Source organism: Aquarana catesbeiana, linkage group LG03, assembly GCF_042186555.1.
Source record: "Aquarana catesbeiana isolate 2022-GZ linkage group LG03, ASM4218655v1, whole genome shotgun sequence".
In the NCBI taxonomy this organism is placed as follows: domain Eukaryota; kingdom Metazoa; phylum Chordata; class Amphibia; order Anura; family Ranidae; genus Aquarana; species Aquarana catesbeiana.
Window position 1 is genome coordinate 727,366,730 of NC_133326.1, and position 20,480 is coordinate 727,387,209.

Here is a 20,480-nt window from a genome sequence, read left to right on the forward strand (position 1 = left end):
CCTACCAGAGGCATACCCAGGGCACCACCCATAATGTACCTACCAGAGGCTTACCCCGGACACCACCCATAATGCACCTAGTAGAGGCTTAACCCAGGCACCACCCATAATGCACCTACCAGAGGCTTACCCCGGACACCACCCATAATGCACCTACTAGAGGCTTACCTCGGACACCACCCATAATGCACCTACTAGAGGCTTACCTCGGGCACCACCCATAATGAATCTACCAGAGGCTTACCCCGGGCACCACCCATAATGCACCTGCTAGAGGCTTACCTCGGGCACCACCAGTAATGCACCTGCTAGAGGCTTACCTCGGGCACCACCAGTAATGCACCTGCTAGAGGATTACCTCGGGCACCACCCATAGTGCACCAACTAGAAGCTTACCCCGGGCACCACCCATAATGCACCTACCAGAGGCTTATCCCGGGCACCACCCATAATGCACCTACCAGAGGCTTACCCCAGGCACCACCCATAATGCACCCACCAGCGGCTTACCCCGGGCACCATCCATAATGCACCTACCAACAGCCTACATCTAAACATTGATACAAATCAGCAGCACATTCCTACTCTGTAAATAAAACATTTGTGTACAAAAGCTGCTCAGAAATATCCAAAAGTATCTCAAGCGTTGTATGTGTAACCAGTTCACCCTGTTCATCCCCCCCCCCATCAGGGTTGCCAACCTCCCGCAGCATTTTTTACTGACAAAACATGGGGAATTTGCTGGCGGAGCACATTTTTTACTGGCGACCTGAGAAATTACAGAATTCCTATTGTAAATGAACACAGTGAACATTTAAACAGTATAAACATGATACGGAAACACTGACAATACCTACAGTCAGGGCCATAAATATTGGGACATCGACACAATTCTAATCTTTTTGGCTCTATGCACCACCACAATGGATTTGAAATGAAACGAACAAGTTGCTCTTTAACTGCAGACTTTCAGCTTTAATTTGAGGGTATTTACATCCAAATCAGGTGAACGGTGTAGGAATTACAACAGTTTGTATATGGGACAATTGGCTGCTCAGCTGTTCCATGGCCAGGTGTGTGTTATTCCCTCATTATCCCATTTACAAGGAGCAGATAAAAGGTCCAGAGTTCATTTCAAGTGTGCTATTTGCATTTGGAATCTGTTGCTGTCAACTCTCAATATGAGATCCAAAGAGCTGTCACTATCAGTGAAGCAAGCCATCATTAGGCTGAAAAAAAAAAAAAAAAACCCATCAGAGAGATAGCAAAAACATTAGGTGTGGCCAAATCAACTGTTTGGAACATCCTTAAAAAGAAAGAACGCACCGGTGAGCTCAGCAACACCAAAAGATCCGGAAGACCACAGAAAACAACTGTGGTGGATGACCGAAGAATTCTTTCCCTGGTGAAGAAAACACCCTTCACAACAGTTGGCCAGACCAGGAACACTCTCCAGGAGGTAGGTGTATGTGTGTCAAAGTCAACAATCAAGAGAAGACTTCACCAGAGTGAATACAGAGGGTTCACCACAAGATGTAAACCATTGGTGACCCTCACAAACAGGAAGGTCAGATTAGAGTTTGCCAAACAACATCTAAAAAAGCCTTCACAGTTCTGGAACAACATCCTATGGACAGATGAGACCAAGATCAACTTGTACCAGAGTGATGGGAAGAGAAGAGTATGGAGAAGGAAAGGAACTGCTCATGATCCAAAGCATACCACCTCATCAGTGAAGCATGGTGGTGGTAGTGTCATGGTGTGGGCATGTATGGCAGCCAATGGAACTGGTTCTCTTGTATTTATTGATGATGTGACTGCTGACAAAAGCAGCAGGATGAATTCTGAAGTGTTTCGGACAATATTATCTGCTCATATTCAGCAAAATGCTTCAGAACTCATTGGACGGCGCTTCACAGTGCAGATAGACAATGACCCGAAGCATATTGCAAAACCAACCAAAGAGTTTTTTAAGGGAAAGAAGTGGAATGTTATGCAATGGCCAAGTCAATCACCTGACCTGAATCCGATTGAGCATGCATTTCACTTGCTGAAGAAAAAACTGAAGTGAAAATGCCCCAAGAACAAGCAGGAACTGAAGACAGTTGCAGTAGAGGCCTGGCAGAGCATCACCAGCGATGAAACCCAGCGTCTGGTGATGTCTATGCGTTCCAGACTTCAGGCTGTAATTGACTGCAAAGGATTTGCAACCAAGTATTAAAAAGTGAAAGTTTGATGGATGATTGTTAATCTGTCCCATTACTTTTGGTCCCTTAAAAAGTGGGAGGCACATATACAAACTGTTGTAATTCCTACACCGTTCACCTGATTTGGATGTAAATACCCTCAAATTAAAGCTGAAAGTCTGCAGTTAAAGTACATCTTGTTCGTTTCATTTCAAATCCATTGTGGTGGTGTATAGAGCCAAAAAGATTAGAATTGTGTCGATGTCCCAATATTTATGGACCTGACTGTATAACAAGGTCATTTGCTTGATTTATACTCAAAAAGTCAACACAGCATGAAATTATGGGCCCCTGATATTTACCGGCAGTTGTAAAAAAAAATCACAGATTTTTACAAACTGTCAGTAAATTTACTGGCGGTTGGCAACCCTGCCCCCCCCATGGATGAGAGCAATTCTTAGGAGTCTGCTATGGGCAGGTTTATTTAGCAACATATTTCTCACTACTTTACATTACAAAGTAAAACGTGTATTTTTTTTTTTTTTACTCTTTGGGGGAAGAAGGATTTCTTTTGTTAATATTGTTTTGCAAAATTTAGTTTACATAAACGTAACAAAACTAAACAAAAAAAAGCAAATTTTTCTACTTCAATCAATTAAAAAAATATATATTACTGCAGAAAAGATATATGTTGTATACGTTCCTGTTTATTTTTTACAGGTACTTATATAGCTCTGTCAATTTGCACATTAGTACCTGCCCTCAAGGAGCTTACAGTTTAAGGTCCCTAACGCATGAATCACATTCATACATACATGTACTAGGGACAATTTAGACAGGATCCAATTAACCTCCCAGCATGTCTTTGGAGTGGTAGGAAACCGGAGTACCCGGAGGAAACCCGCACAGACACAGGGAGAACATGCAAACTCCTATATACAGTATATAGTTATTTGCAGTGTATATGCACCTTCTCATATAAGCTCCCTGGTGGACATATATATACATTGTATAGTATGTATGCAGTGAGTATATATACCAGGAGGAAACCCACACAAGCACAGGGAGAACATGCAAACTCCAGGCAGGTAGTGTCATGGGTGGGATTCAAACCAGCGACCCTTTTGCTGCTAGGCGGAAATGCTAACCCCTTATTCACTGTGCTGCCCATACATATACCACTAATATCATGATTCTAGTACAAAAAGTGATTTATAAATGAAATAAAGTTTCTTTTTCTAACGTTTTGCTTTTTTTTTTTTTTTTTAATGCAACTCTAAAAAAAAAATTGGGATGGGATGTTTATAAACAATGTTACTTTGTATCTCTCTATCTCCTGTCTGATCAATGTTTATAAACAATGTTACTTTGTATCTCTCTATCTCCTGTCTGATCAATGTTTATAAACAATGTTACTTTGTATCTCTCTAAGCATTAAGTAATATCACACAATAAAAATGTGGACTGGGAGCCATGATGACTTGATTGACTTCATGGCCTCCTTGAATGCCAATGATAGGGGCATTGCCCTGACATTTGAGGCTAGTACCACTTCAGTCCACTTTTTAGATTTGGTCATTGATAGAAAAGAAGGTGGATTTAGTTTCAGTACTTATTTTAAGTCCACCGACAGAAACAGTTACATATCAACTGACAGTTGTCATCATACTTCTTGGATTAAATCAGTACCTAGGAGCCAATTTTTACGACTACGTAGAAATTGTACTGATCAAGACACCTATATGGCTCAGGCCATGTTACTCAAAGATAGGTTTGTTGAAAAAGGCTATAATCCGCCTGACTTAGATAGAGAGATTGCAAATGCCTGTAGTATTGATCGCCAGACACTATTGCAGGATAGACCCAAACAATCCAATGATGAGTTCAAATGGTCATTTTTGACCTCCTTCTCGATGCAATACAAACAGATTAGGAAGGTTTTTGAACATCATTGGGACGTTCTAAGAACGGACAAAATATTGGGCCCATTACTTCCTGATACTCCCAAGGTGGTCTTTAGAAGAGTTCCATCTCTCAGGAACAAGTTAGCACCCAATGTTATTGATCCGCCTAAGAAACCATCCTTTTTTCATAATTGGACCGGTTTCTTTCCTTGCAAAAAATGTCTGGTTTGCCAGTATAATACCTGCGGCAGAAGGGCGAGTCACGAGTTTAATTCTACTGTGACTGGCCGCACATATACAATTAAACAATTTTGCACTTGTGCTACTACCGGGATTGTGTACTTGCTGACTTGCCCTTGTGGCAAACAATATGTGGGCCGTACTATTAGATCCTTTACTGTACGAGTCTCGGAACACATTAACCTTATTAAGGCGGGTAGCACGAAACATACTGTCCCTAGACATTATAGGGAATGTCACGATAGAAATCCTGCTGGCACACAGTTTCTCATCATAGATAAATATAGGGTCCCATGGCGGGGGGGGTCTACTCTTAGGGGTGTCTCCCGTTTGGAGACATACTGGATATACGAATTGGGGTCCCATTCTCCGCAAGGTATCAATGTCGATTGGGACATCAATTTGTTTATTAACCAGGCATAATTTTAATTTACTTTAGATTTTGTCTTTTTTCCTGGCATTTACTATTCATGGTAGCTCGATAGTGATGGTCTCCTTTTTTAGCTATATTTTTATATATATATTGCCATTTGTTACATGATTTTTTAACTTTCCAAGCCTTTTTTCTATATACATTGTATGTGCTTTTAAACATAATAGTTTGGCATGTTAATGTATCTATGCCCCCTACTGGAAGTGTCTGGGAGGTTAATAATTCGAATCTATATAATGTAGACTATGGAATAATCTTTCTATCTTCTATTATAGATCTCTGTGGGTATTGTTAGTTTATTTAATTTTTCATACCACCAAGCCTTTTAGGTGCACTTGTAGCACATTTAAATTCCACATAATTCGACTTCCATCCCTGCGGACACTTGTTTGTCACTTCCGCCCTGTGTCATAGGGCTGAGCCTTGCTTCCTGCGGGGTGGACGTCTAGTAATTGATGACGAGGCGTGGTTGTTATCCCGGAGCGCACCGTCGTTGTCGCGTTATGCGCATGACGTCATCGCGCTATACGGGAGTGAGGCTTGGGTGACGGTTTGGAACGTGCTGTCACCGCTACCCAGCCTTACGTGTGATGTCATCGCGCTCAAATGAGGCTCGTTACAGGGTTGGAACGCAGCGGCATCGTTGCTCTCCTATCCAGAGGATACAGACAGTGATAGTGAGGCTTGGTTACGGACTAACTGTCCGGACCACCACTCACTTATTTTCACCTCATAATTTCACTATAGAAGTTATATTTCAACATATGTCCTGACGGCCTAGTCTGCTTCTCTAAATGGCTTTAAAACTTCTAGCCCATAATCTATGTCCCTCAAAACCGGAAATAAGGTCATCTGGTTCACTTCCAGTTCAGGACACTTCCATTGGGGGTCATTATGTGTTTGTCTATATATAGAGCGGTGGGGTGAGGGGTTCCACACCCCAGAAGACGACTTCTTAGTCGAAACATGTCGGGTTGATCCCTCACAACTACCGCTACACGATTGATACGCTAATTTTATCTGCATAAAATGTGAGTCTGTTTTTTTATTGTTACTCTTTAAATAAATCCAAGTTTTACGTTATTACACTATGTGAGTGTTTTTATTCCTCACATGTAATACGAATTTTCGCATGGTCTACGGTGGTATATTTATCAATGTGGAAGTCGTGTTGACCGATTCGTCCTCCCCATGGTTTGTGTGACGATAGCTTCTGACCGGATTATACGTCTAGACCTGTTGGTCACTAAGCTTTTCTGACCTGTATGGCATACGCCATTTCAGGCCAAACCTTCCGGTAAGCCTCCATAGCTTCTGGTGATGGTCCTGGCACTGTTTCCAAACCTTCGTGCACCTCGGGTCCTCTATGGTCCACATACCTACCAGGCTACTGGGTTGAAAGCTCTTCTATACATATAAGAAAACACCTGCCTAATATTGTTCATGCACTATTGTCACAAATTTTTTTGGTGTTTTGGACTTTACAATAGATAACTGTTCATGCACTGTTATCACATATTTCTTTTATTGTTTTAGATTATATCTAATATTTGTATTGAACACATATATTTATTTATTATCTTTGTTCATTAGTATTTGTATTGAACACATATATTTATTTATTATCTCTGTTCATTAGTCATTGTCACTTGTGCTCACGCGTCAATTTTGTTTCACATTTTTATTGTGTGATATTACTTAATGCTTAGTTTTATATATTGTTACTATTAGCGCCACACTTTGTATTTTTTTGTTGTTATTTCTGCCCTTGAGTCTACGGGTGTGTTGGCTGCTTCCCCAGTTTGTCTTTAGCGCAGCGCTGTACCACATTTACAAATATTTTTCACGGTTTAGACACTTAGTATAGCGGCAGCGCATTCACTCCATTTCAACATGGATGTTTTCGAATATCGTGCATCTCGGGTAGTCAATACCGAAGGTGTTTTTGTTGCCACTTCCAATGACACAGAAATTGGAGGGCTGTTTATGAGGTTAAAGAACGTTATGGTCTCGGAACTTCATCTGCAATGGGATCTAGCCTTTTTAGAGCAATATATAGCAGAAGGCATGATCCCACGCAGTCTCAGATGGGACGTTCAACCCCAACAGGGGAAGGTTGAACTGGATTCCTGGTTCAAATTTTTTAACGATGCTGGCATCAGGTTCCTTGATTTTCTCATCAATAGGAAGCGTATTCGCCTCTCCGCTTTGGATCAGGAAATCAAGGAATTGAAAGACAAATTATTGGCATACAAAAATTCTGTTGAGTATAACACTCTATCTTCCAATTTACAAACGCATCTTATAAAGGAAGATAAGGAGCAGAAAATCAAAAAACATAAAATATATTCTCGTGACATTGGGGACTATAAGGCAGGTAAAGTGTTTGGTTGGCAAAAATCTATCACAACATCTATGTCACAGGCCCCAATGGAAACTAGTGCCTCTAATGAGGCCACCAATGTCCCCCCGACGCAATCTTCAGTTCGTCCAAAGATTGCTGCTGATAAAGGGCGGCCCTATGGTGGAGGTCCTCCTCCACACATGGGACGACAGCTAACTACCCATACCCCTAGGAATCAACATAGGGGAAGAGGACATCAATCTAGAGGTAGGGGTAGAGGAGGTAATAGGGGAGATCAATATGGTTATGATCACCAATATCGTGAACGTGAGAGCTCATATCACCGTGGTTCCCCGGTACGCTATCATGACTCCCCTCACCATTCTTATTACCCTAATTCCTCATCATATTATAGGCATCCGCCTATTTCTACTTATAATAGGTATTCCCCGTTACGTGAACATTATAATGAAAATGTCTGCCCGTTCCCTAATGCCGGGTATGATCCATCCCCCTATAAACAACCGTATTTAGATTCATGTACCACTCGGGGTTTTCGCGAGGACACTCAGAACAGAAAAAGAGGTCCAGAAACAAGAGAGGGACCAGAGGAGGGAGGAGGGTTCAGAGACGAAAAACGAACAAGAACGTAATATGTCAGGGGGTATTTAACTTGAGCGATACTGTCCTCACACAGGAAGAAAAAAGGGTCCTTAACAAGGGGCTTAAATTTGCCCCCCCTCACAAACTTAACAAATTCAATACGTTCATTGATATTCATAAGTTCATTAGAAAAATCAATGTTCAAAGATACATTATCTCGAACCCCACGAGAAACATAGCCAGGGCGGCAACGTCTGGCACAGTACACTCTAATTTATCTAATCCCTCCCTCTTCAGCCCCCCAATGCAACTTCCACCCCCCATTAACCTATTCAAAGAATTAGTGATACGAGACCTAGCGAAGATTCCAGTAAAACATAAATTTTACAATCCCTTACCTACAGAGGGCCTAAAAACCCTATGTGAGAACAAAAATTTGGTTATACGCCCCGCCGATAGAGGCGGAGGCATAGTTTTATTAAACAAATCAGACTATCTTAAAGAAATGCATCGCATTTTAGGAGACCGTGAGACCTATATTGAGCTACCTAACAATCCAACACAAGAGTATAAAAAAGCATTGAAGAATCTGATAGCCAAAGGCTATGATTCTTACATCCTAAATAAAAAGGAGAGATCATTTTTAGTTCCCCTTGCCCCACGTGTCCCAGTTATGTATTATTTACCCAAAGTTCATAAAGACCCCCTTCACCCCCCAGGCAGACCTATAATTAGTGGCATCGATTCGATCACTTCTAGAATCGGGAAGTACATCGATTTCTTTCTCCAGCCTTCTGTACGTAAGATGCCGTCCTATCTAAAGGACACTAGGGATGTGATCAGATTGTTATCTGATGTTCCATATTCCGGTGACCTTATCATGGCCACTGCGGACGTGGCGTCCCTCTATACCTGCATTCCACACCGTGAAGGTGTGGATGCGGTAAAATGTTTCCTTGATAGGGATGTTTCCCTTGCCTCACCCCAGATCAATTACATTATAGAGCTAATAGAATTTGCAACCCAAAGTAATTATTTTTGGTTTAATGGCAATTACTATCGCCAACATAAGGGGGTGGCAATGGGTGCCAAGTTTGCTCCTAGCTTGGCTAATTTATTTATGGCCAAGTGGGAGGAGGACGTCGTCTATGCCATGGATAACCCACATCTTCTGCTGTGGGCCCGGTACATAGACGACGTCCTCCTCCTGTGGACTGGGAGCCATGATGACTTGATTGACTTCATGGCCTCCTTGAATGCCAATGATAGGGGCATTGCCCTGACATTTGAGGCTAGTACCACTTCAGTCCACTTTTTAGATTTGGTCATTGATAGAAAAGAAGGTGGATTTAGTTTCAGTACTTATTTTAAGTCCACCGACAGAAACAGTTACATATCAACTGACAGTTGTCATCATACTTCTTGGATTAAATCAGTACCTAGGAGCCAATTTTTACGACTACGTAGAAATTGTACTGATCAAGACACCTATATGGCTCAGGCCATGTTACTCAAAGATAGGTTTGTTGAAAAAGGCTATAATCCGCCTGACCTAGATAGAGAGATTGCAAATGCCTGTAGTATTGATCGCCAGACACTATTGCAGGATAGACCCAAACAATCCAATGATGAGTTCAAATGGTCATTTTTGACCTCCTTCTCGATGCAATACAAACAGATTAGGAAGGTTTTTGAACATCATTGGGACGTTCTAAGAACGGACAAAATATTGGGCCCATTACTTCCTGATACTCCCAAGGTGGTCTTTAGAGGAGTTCCATCTCTCAGGAACAAGTTAGCACCCAATGTTATTGATCCGCCTAAGAAACCATCCTTTTTTCATAATTGGACCGGTTTCTTTCCTTGCAAAAAATGTCTGGTTTGCCAGTATAATACCTGCGGCAGAAGGGCGAGTCACGAGTTTAATTCTACCGTGACTGGCCGCACATATACAATTAAACAATTTTGCACTTGTGCTACTACCGGGATTGTGTACTTGCTGACTTGCCCTTGTGGCAAACAATATGTGGGCCGTACTATTAGATCCTTTACTGTACGAGTCTCGGAACACATTAACCTTATTAAGGCGGGTAGCACGAAACATACTGTCCCTAGACATTATAGGGAATGTCACGATAGAAATCCTGCTGGCACACAGTTTCTCATCATAGATAAATATAGGGTCCCATGGCGGAGGGGGGTCTACTCTTAGGGGTGTCTCCCGTTTGGAGACATACTGGATATATGAATTGGGGTCCCATTCTCCGCAAGGTATCAATGTCAATTGGGACATCAATTCGTTTATTAACCAGGCATAATTTTAATTTACTTTAGATTTTGTCTTTTTTCCTGGCATTTACTATTCATGGTAGCTCGATAGTGATGGTCTCCTTTTTTAGCTATATTTTTATATATATATTGCCATTTGTTACATGATTTTTTAACTTTCCAAGCCTTTTTTCTATATACATTGTATGTGCTTTTAAACATAATAGTTTGGCATGTTAATGTATCTATGCCCCCTACTGGAAGTGTCTGGGAGGTTAATAATTCGAATCTATATAATGTAGACTATGGAATAATCTTTCTATCTTCTATTATAGATCTCTGTGGGTATTGTTAGTTTATTTAATTTTTCATACCACCAAGCCTTTTAGGTGCACTTGTAGCACATTTAAATTCCACATAATTCGACTTCCATCCCTGCGGACACTTGTTTGTCACTTCCGCCCTGTGTCATAGGGCTGAGCCTTGCTTCCTGCGGGGTGGACGTCTAGTAATTGATGACGAGGCGTGGTTGTTATCCCGAAGCGCACCGTCGTTGTCGCGTTATGCGCATGACGTCATCGCGCTATACGGGAGTGAGGCTTGGGTGACGGTTTGGAACGTGCTGTCACCGCTACCCAGCCTTACGCGTGATGTCATCGCGCTCAAATGAGGCTCGTTACAGGGTTGGAACGCAGCAGCATCGTTGCTCTCCTATCCAGAGGATACAGACAGTGATAGTGAGGCTTGGTTACGGACTAACTGTCCGGACCACCACTCACTTATTTTCACCTCATAATTTCACTATAGAAGTTATATTTCAACATATGTCCTGACGGCCTAGTCTGCTTCTCTAAATGGCTTTAAAACTTCTAGCCCATAATCTATGTCCCTCAAAACCGGAAATAAGGTCATCTGGTTCACTTCCGGTTCAGGACACTTCCATTGGGGGCAGGGGCGGACTGATAACTCATGGGGCCCCCGGGCAATAGGAGATTATGGGGCCCCCAAGCAATCAGAGATTATGGGGCCACACAGTATACAATCACACAGTATACAATCACACAGTATACACATACATGTACACACAGTATACACAGACAGATGCAAAAAAAACACAGATTTATACATACTGTCCCTGGTTTTACTGAGGCTGGCAACCCTGATGGGGCCCCCTAGTGTCCCAGGGCCCTCGGGCAGTGCCCTAGTGGCTCAATGGTCAGTCCGCCCCTGATTGGGGGTCATTATGTGTTTGTCTATATATAGAGCGGTGGGGTGAGGGGTTCCACACCCCAGAAGACGACTTCTTAGTCGAAACATGTCGGGTTGATCCCTCACAACTACCGCTACACGATTGATACGCTAATTTTATCTGCATAAAATGTGAGTCTGTTTTTTTATTGTTACTCTTTAAATAAATCCAAGTTTTACGTTATTACACTATGTGAGTGTTTTTATTCCTCACATGTAATACGAATTTTCGCATGGTCTACGGTGGTATATTTATCAATGTGGAAGTCGTGTTGACCGATTCGTCCTCCCCATGGTTTGTGTGACGATAGCTTCTGACCGGATTATACGTCTAGACCTGTTGGTCACTAAGCTTTTCTGACCTGTATGGCATACGCCATTTCAGGCCAAACCTTCCGGTAAGCCTCCATAGCTTCTGGTGATGGTCCTGGCACTGTTTCCAAACCTTCGTGCACCTCGGGTCCTCTATGGTCCACATACCTACCAGGCTACTGGGTTGAAAGCTCTTCTATACATATAAGAAAACACCTGCCTAATATTGTTCATGCACTATTGTCACAAATTTTTTTGGTGTTTTGGACTTTACAATAGATAACTGTTCATGCACTGTTATCACATATTTCTTTTATTGTTTTAGATTATATCTAATATTTGTATTGAACACATATATTTATTTATTATCTTTGTTCATTAGTATTTGTATTGAACACATATATTTATTTATTATCTCTGTTCATTAGTCATTGTCACTTGTGCTCACGCGTCAATTTTGTTTCACATTTTTATTGTGTGATATTACTTAATGCTTAGTTTTATATATTGTTACTATTAGCGCCACACTTTGTATTTTTTTGTTGTTATTTCTGCCCTTGAGTCTACGGGTGTGTTGGCTGCTTCCCCAGTTTGTCTTTAGCGCAGCGCTGTACCACATTTACAAATACTTTGTATCTCTCTATCTCCCGTCTGATCAATGTTTATAAATAATGTTACTTTGTATCTTTCTATCTCCTCTCTGATCAATGTTTATAAACAATGTTACTTTGTATCTCTCTATCTCCCATTTGATCAATGTTTATAAACAATGATACTTTGTATCTCTCTATCTCCAGTCTGATCAAAGTTTATAAACAATGTTTCTTTGTATCTCTCTATTTCCCGTCTGATCAATGTTTATAAACAATGTTACTTTGTTACACTGTCAGGCATTCTGTTTTGGAAAGCACCATCTTCTACAGCTTCTATATGTACATAACAACTTCCAGCTGTGGAAGGGGGTGGGGGTAGCCGTGTTTCAGAAGGGCAGGGCATACAGCACACGTCCTGTGTAGGTCCATACATTTTTTCGGGTGTAAATATTATTTCCAGTGTCCACAACTGGTTAAATTATGCTATAGTCCACTGCTGTGTATAGCTCTTGGTGTACTGACCAGTCTCCATTAGTTCAGCCTTTATGGTAGATAAAGATTTTCCAGGACTATACATTACTGGGTTCCTGATAGCAAAGGAAATATGTATTGTCCATGGTGATTGTGGTTAACAGGTTTAGCCCAGTCCTTAATATACAAAGATATGAGTATTGCCCAGTCCATGGTCCTCCCTTTACAAAGATGTTGCCCAGTCCTTGGTGCCTTTACATTTGTGTATTGCCCAGTCAATGATTGTCCAATTTCATAGACAATGTCAAGTCCATGGTGTCCACAGATGTGTATTGCCCAGATCTTGGTCTCCATTGTCATAGACATTGGCCAGTCCTTGTTGCCTTCACATATGTGTATTTCCCATTTTATACCTGTCCAGGGTCATAGACATTGCCCATCCTTTGGTGTCCACAGATATGCGTAATGGTCAGGTCCTCTTTTCCCCAGTCCCATGGTTTGTGAAGCTTGGTTTGCTTTATTTTCATCATTTAGGTTTCAATGTCACTATAATATGAATATTTTTTTCCCAGAAATTGTTAAAATGCAGAACAATTCCTACCCGGATCCTCCCCCTGATTACAATGCCATCACAACCACCGCCCCTCCTGTGACCTACCCAATCTCATCATACACCGCAGAAAGAGCGCTGGGTAAAGGTGTCCCCCCAGGGCTCCAAAGTCTGCTGCAGGTGAGCTCATTCCTTGTTATATGTATAATCACCCATTATTAGGTGTCTGCTCCATGTCACATATCCATTCTGTATAATTGCAACACATCAGTAACAAAATACAATGTTTATATAGACCGATCCACCATAACATTATGGCCACCCACCAAATATTGAATAGGGCCCCCTTTTGCCTCCAAAACAGAACTGACCCATCTGGGCATGGACTACTAGATCTCTGAAGGTACACTGTGGTGTCTGGCACCAAGCCATCAGTAGCAGATCATTTAGGTCCTGTAAGTTGGGAGGTGAGGCTTCCATAGATTGGACTTGTTTTTGCATCACATCCCACAGATGATCAATTGGATTGAGATCTGGAGAATTTGAAGGCCAAGTCAATACCTTGAACTATTTTTGTTCCTCAAACCATTCTTGGATTCATCAGACCGGGCCACTTTCTTCCTTTGCTCCGTGGTCCAGTTCTGATGCTCACATGCCCATTGTAGGCACTTTTGGCTGTGGACACAGGTCAGCATGGGCACCCTGACCAGTCTGCAGTTACACAACCCCATACACAACAAACTGCGATGCTCTGTGTGTTCTGACAACTTTATATCAGAACCAGCATTCGCTTTTTCACCAATTTGAGCTCCAGTAGCTCTTCTATCGGATCAGATTACATGGACCAGGTTTCACTCCCCATCTCAAATAATAAGCCTTGGCTGCCCACCTCCATCAATGAGCCTTCCCTCATCACCTCCATCATGGAGCCTTTCCTCCCCACCTCCATCAATTGGCCTTCCCTCCCTACCTCCATCAATGAGCCTTTCCTCCTGACCTCCATCTATGGGCCTTCCCTCCCCACCTCCTTTAATGAGCCTTCCCTCACCATCTCTATCAACAAACCTTTCCTCCCCACCTCTATCATGAAGCCTTTCCTCCCCACCTCCATCAATAAACCTTCCCTCCCCACCTCCACTAATGAGCCTTCCCCCACCTCCATCAATGAGCTTTTCCTCCCCAAATCTTTTAATGAGCCTACCCTCCCCACATCCATCAATGAGCCTTCTCTCCCCACCTCCATCTTTGAGCCTCCCCTCTCCACGTCCATCAATGAGCCTACTCTCCCCACCTCCATCAATGAGCCTTCTCTCCTCAACTCAATCTTGAGCCTTTCCTTTCCCACCTTTATCAATGAGCCTTCCCTCTGCACCTCTATCAATAAGCCTCCCCCACCTCCATCAATGAGCTCTCCCTCCCCACCTCCATCAATGAGCCTTCCCTCCCCACCTCCATCAATGAGCCTTCCCTCCCCACCTCCATCAATGAGCCTTCCCTGCCCACCTCCATCAATGAGCCTACTCTCCCCATCACCAACAATGAGCCTTCCCTCCCCACCTCCATCAATGAGCCTTCCCTGCCCACCTCCATCAATGAGCCTTCCCTCCCCATCACCAACAATGAGCCTTCCCTTCCCACCCCCATCAATGAGCCTTCCCTCCCCACCTCCATCAATGAGCCTTCCCTCCCCACCTCCATCAATGAGCCTTCCCTCCCTACCTCCATCAATGAGCCTTCCCTCCCCACCTCCATCAATGAGCCTTCCCTCCCCACCTCCATCAATGAGCCTTCCCTCCCCACCTCCATCAATGAGCCTCCCCCACCCCACCTCCATCAATGAGCCTTCCCTCCCCACCTCCATCAATGAGCCTTCCCTCCCCACCTCCATCAATGAGCCTTCCCTCCCCACCTCCATCAATGAGCCTCCCCCACCCCACCTCCATCAATGAGCCTTCCCTCCCCACCTCCATCAATGAGCCTTCCCTCCCCACCTCCATCAATGAGCTTTCCCTCCCCACCTCTATCAATAAGCCTTCCCCCCACTACTATGGATGAACCTTCCCTCCCCCCTTACCTTCATCAATGAGCCTTGGCCACCCATGACCCTGTCTTCAGTTCTCTGGTTCTCCTTCCTTGGACCACTTTTGGTCAGCCAGCGTTACTCAACAAACCACGCCCCCTAATGCATTTGCCCCACCTCCTGGGGCCTAGTCATAGAGCTCCCATAGAACCATTTATGTCTAAGCCCCGGTGGGTGGGGTGAAAAGCATCAAGGGGGCGTGGTTAGTGAAGTAGTGCTGGGTGAGGCCGCCTAGCATCTCATCTACACAAGTCAGGAGTGTGGTGTCCTGAATGTGTCACAATACTGTTTACCGCTGGATGAGTTAGTTGGGATGCAACCACCCTTATATCTGAGGACCAGGGGGAGAGAGCTTCTCCTCTTGCTTGGAGCAGCACTTCAAGTTATTTTCAGGTCACTCGTGTTGCTGCTGTGTTATATTTTTATTATTATATGCTCTTTGGGATGTAAGGGAGCCCCTTAGAATTGGTACAAGCATTGTACATGTAGGCATGTGCAGTCTACTTTCTCCACTGTAGGTGGTGCTCCTCCACTGCAGGTGATGGTACACTATTCCTCCCAATGACACCAATAATGGGGCACTATTCCTCCCACTGACACCAATGATGGGGCACTATTCCTCCCATTGACAGCAATGATGGGGCACTGTTTCTCCCATTGACACCAATGATGGGGCACTATTCATCCTATAAATACCAATGATGGGGCACTATTCCTCCCATTGATACCAATGATGGGGCACTATTCCTCCCATTCATACCAATGATGGGGCACAATTCCTCCCATTCATACCAATGATGGGGCACTATTTCTCCCATTCATACCAATGATGGGGCACTATTCCTCCTATTCATACCAATGATGGGGCACTATTCGTCCCATTGATAACAATGATGGGGCACTATTTGTCCCATTGATAACAATGATGGGGCACTATTATTCCCCCTAATACCCCTCATGGGATATAGTTTACTCTGTCTGACGCTAGGACATTTTCTACTCCCACTGGCCACAGCATGGCCCCCTGAAGTTTGAAGGACAGTAAACTTGCCCTTTGTTTAGAAAGTTTGAAGGCCCCTGGTCTAGTAGAATGGAAAATGAACTCTTCTCTTGTCTTTTCAGATGAACCAGATCTCCATGCAAGAGAAATGTAAGAATCCCACCAATTTCTCTTTTCCATTAGTGATGATAATAGACAAAAGACAAAGATAACCATATAGAATTGTTGAGTTTCCTCAAACATTCTCACTTTTCGCAAAACTGACTTCCTCTTCTTTCCACGAGGGCCATTGGAGCTCATCTCCAGGCATAATAGAATTTTTAAATACAGTTTACCTGTAAAATCCTTTTCTTGAGAGTACATCACGGGACACAGAGTATTCATTACATAGTGGGTGATTGGACACTGGTTAACCCCAATTAAGGAGAATTCCTCCCCTATATAACCCCTCCCATACGGGGAGGACCTCAGTTTTGTAGCAAAGCAATAGGTAACCACGTAAAACCCATAGAAGGGCGGGAGCTCTGTGTCCCGTGATGTACTCTCAAGAAAAGGATGTTACAGGTAAGCTGTATTTAAAAATCCTATTTTCTTAATCATACATCACGGGACACAGAGTATTCATTACATAGTGGGATGTCTAAAAGCAATGCTCATTTGAGGGGAGGGAGACACAGATCAGAAAATATAGACTGCAAACGGACCAGAGGAACTAAACTGCAGTCTGCAGTACACTTGCACTCTTACATCCACCTGATAGAATCTGGTGAATGTATGGACTGAAGACCAAGTCGCAGCCTTACAGATCTGAGCCATGGAGGCCTGGTGATGCACTGCCCAAGAAGCACTAACAGCCCTAGTTGAGTGCGCTTTCACATGAAAAGGAGGAGTCTTCTTCTTTATATCATAAGCCTGAAAAATAACCTGTCTAATCCATCTAGAAAGAGTGGATTTTGACGCTGCTTGGCCTTTCTTATGGCCATCTGGCAGAATAAACAAACAATCAGTTTTCCGTATCTGAGCGGTTGCCTGCAGATAGACACTGACTGCTCTAACCACATCAAGAGTGTGCAAAGATTCTTCCTCCGCGGACTGCGGATCTGAAAAAAGGATGGTAGGATTACATCTTGATTCAAATGGAATCCTGAAACCACCTTAGATAAGAAGGAACGATTAGGACGCATAACAATCCTGTCCTTGTGAATAATTAAATACGGCTCTTTACAAGAAAAAGCTGCCAATTCTGATACTCTCCTAGCAGAGGATATGGCTATCAAGAAGACTAATTTTTTAGTCAAAAGTGCTAAAAGAGCCAGGTGCAGTGGCTCAAAGGGTTGTCCCTGTAAAGCCGACAACACCAAATTCAAATCCCATGGGCATACTGGAGGTTTGACTGGCGGATTCAACCGCAGTGCCCCCTGAATAAAGGCCCGGACAAGGGAATGTGAAGCAATTGGCTTCTGAAAAAATACAGACAAAGCCGAAATTTGGACTTTGATAGTGCTCAAAGCCAATCTCATTTCTAGGCCTGACTGAAGAAAGGTCAAAATTCTGCTAATCATATACCTTCTAGGATGCCATCCCCTGGGTTCACACCAGGAATCATATGCCTTCCAGATTTTGTAGTAAATAAGCCTGGAGGCCGGCTTTCTGGCATTGACCAGAGTGGAAAGGACTGACTCTGAGAGCCCACAGTCTTTTAAAATGTGGGTCTCAGCAGCCAAGCCATCAAATTTAGACTTCGTAAAGCAGGGTGGCAAATCGGACCCTGTGTAAGCAGATCTGGCTGGAATGGGAGGACCCAAGGCCTGTCCACTGCCATCTTTACGATCTCTGCATACCAAGGTCGTCTGGGCCAAGCCGGGGCTACTAAAAGGACCGACTTTGCTTGCCTTTTGACCCTTCCCAGGAACCGCGGAAGAAGTGGGTTCGGAGGGAAGGCATACATTAGATTGTACTGATCCCATGGGATTGTCAGAGCATCTGACCCCTGAGCAAGTACATCCCTTGTTCTGGACACAAATTTGTCCAGCTTCCTGTTGAATCTGGACGCAAATAGATCCACATCTGGTGTTCCCCTCCTTTCACATATGATTTGGAATATGTCGGGTGTAGGGACCATTCTCCTGGGCATAATTGCCGGCGACTTAAGAAATCCGCTTGCCAATTTTACACTCCTGGGATGAATACTGCAGACAGGCAGGGAACATGGCTTTCTGCCCATGCAATTCACCTACCTTTGGGCAACCAGACTTCTGGTGCCTCCTTGGTGATTGATGTAAGCCACAGCCGTGGCATTGTCGGATTGTATCCGAATAGGATGACCCTGTAGCCTGTAAGACCAGTCCATGAGGGCCAAGTAAATTGCCAGAATTTCTAGAATAATGATGGGCAAGCGTCTCTCGGTTGCAGACCATCTTCCCTGTGTGCATGTTTCTTCCAGAACTGCTCCCCAGCCTGTCAGACTGGCATCTGTGGTTACGATCTTCCATTGTAGTGGAAGAAAGGCTTTGCCTTTCAGAAGATTTTTGGTTCGTAACCACCAATTGAGGTTTTTGCGTATCCCTGGGGATAGGCACATCGGAAGATCCAAGGCATGAGTCTTTTTGTTCCAAGCTGCGAGAATGCTTCTCTGCAGGGGCCTTGAGTGAAACTGGGCAAATGGAATGGCCTTGAAAGTGGCAACCATCTTTCCTAACAGTCTCATACATAGCCGAATGGATGGACTTTTTTTGCTTAATACTAAGTGGACTAGAGCTCTTACGGCCTTGACCTTTGGCTCTGGTAGAAACACCCTGCCTTGAGCGGTGTCTATGATCATGCCTAGATACTCCAACCTTGTTGAAGGTTGCAAAGAAGACTTTTCTAGGTTGTTTATCCATCCTAGTCTTTCCAAATGTCTTACTGTCTTGAAGACAGCGCGGTTCAGGTGTGCCACCGATTGCTCTATGAGTAGCAAATCGTCTAGATAAGCTACCACAGTTATGCCCTGAGCTCTTTTCTAAGAGAGGGTCTAGAATTTTTGTAAAAATTTGAGGAGCTGTAGCGAGACCGAAAGGAAGGGCCACAAATTGGAAATGGCGCTGGTCTACCGCGAACCTTAGATATCTTTGGTGAGCGGGAAAAATCGGCACATGAAGATATGCATCCTTGATATCTATTGATGCCATAAATTCTCCCCCCTGCAGGGTGGAGACCGCCAAACTAATTGACTGCATTCGGAAGGATCGAATATGTAGAAACTGATTCAGATCCTTTAGATCTAGGATGGGTCTGACATCTCCATTTGGCTTTGGAACGGTGAAGAGATTCGAGTAGAACCCTGAACCCTGATCTTTTGGGTTCATTTCTACTATCACTCCCTGGGATAGTAAGTGATCTAAGGCCAGTAGTAGCGGTTTCCGCTTTACTGGATCTTTGGGAACTCTTGACCTTAGGAAACAAGCTGGTGGAAGCTCTAGGAACTCTATTTTGTAACCTAGAGATACTGAAGAGACCACCCACTTGTCTTGAACCTCTTCCCGCCAGGCTCCTGAAAACTGTAGGAGCCTTCCCCTCACTCGGCCGAGTGGGGGCGCCCCTTCATAGGGATGTTTTGGGGCTCTGCTTGGCAGGCTTTAGTCCCCAAGCCTTTTTCTGCCCTTGGGTGTGACCCTGGGCCATTCCTCTGAAAGTAGATTGGGAAGGCCGTCGCCACTGCTTAGAGCCTGATGTTCCAGGGAAAGGGGAAAGAGACCGTTTGAATGGTGGACGTTTACTCCTCTTAACTGGTAGGAGTGTAGATTTACCACCTGTAATTTTTTTGATAAAATTATCTAGGTCACCCCCAAATAGACGTTCCCCTTTGAATGGGAAGCCAGCTAAATATCTTTTGCATGAAAGCTCTGCTGCCCAACTTTTAAGTCAAAGGGACCTGCGCATGTGTACCAACAGGAGAGACAAACAAGATGCTTGCTGGGCAGAATCCAGAATGGCATCAATCATAAAACACAGCACCTGTGGAAGGTCTGCATAGTTCTCCACTTCCTCACTGGGAAGGAGGCCAAGCATCTGCTTAACCTGTTCCTTGAGGAATTGACACAAACCCACAGTTGCGACTGTAGGTTGGACTACAGCGCCAGCCATGGAGAAGGAGGCTTTTAATAAAGTTTCCAGCTTTTTATCAGTTGGATCTTTAAACACCTGAGCAATGTCCAAGGGACAGGTCAGGTTTTTATTCACACAAGAGACAGCCGCATCCACGGATAG

At 43.8% G+C, this 20,480-nt stretch overlaps 1 protein-coding gene across 1 annotated transcript in view; it reads left to right on the forward strand.

Moving 5' to 3' along the window:
- LOC141133763 (phospholipid scramblase 1-like) overlaps positions 1 to 20,480 on the forward strand; it is a 57,105-nt gene that overhangs the window by 8,293 nt on the left and 28,332 nt on the right. Inside the window, exons 2-3 of the mRNA XM_073623311.1 lie at positions 13,175 to 13,332; positions 16,355 to 16,382. Of these exons, the coding sequence (XP_073479412.1) occupies positions 13,186 to 13,332; positions 16,355 to 16,382 (175 nt within the window). The 5' untranslated portion in view covers positions 13,175 to 13,185. The remainder of the gene's footprint in view (positions 1 to 13,174; positions 13,333 to 16,354; positions 16,383 to 20,480) is intronic.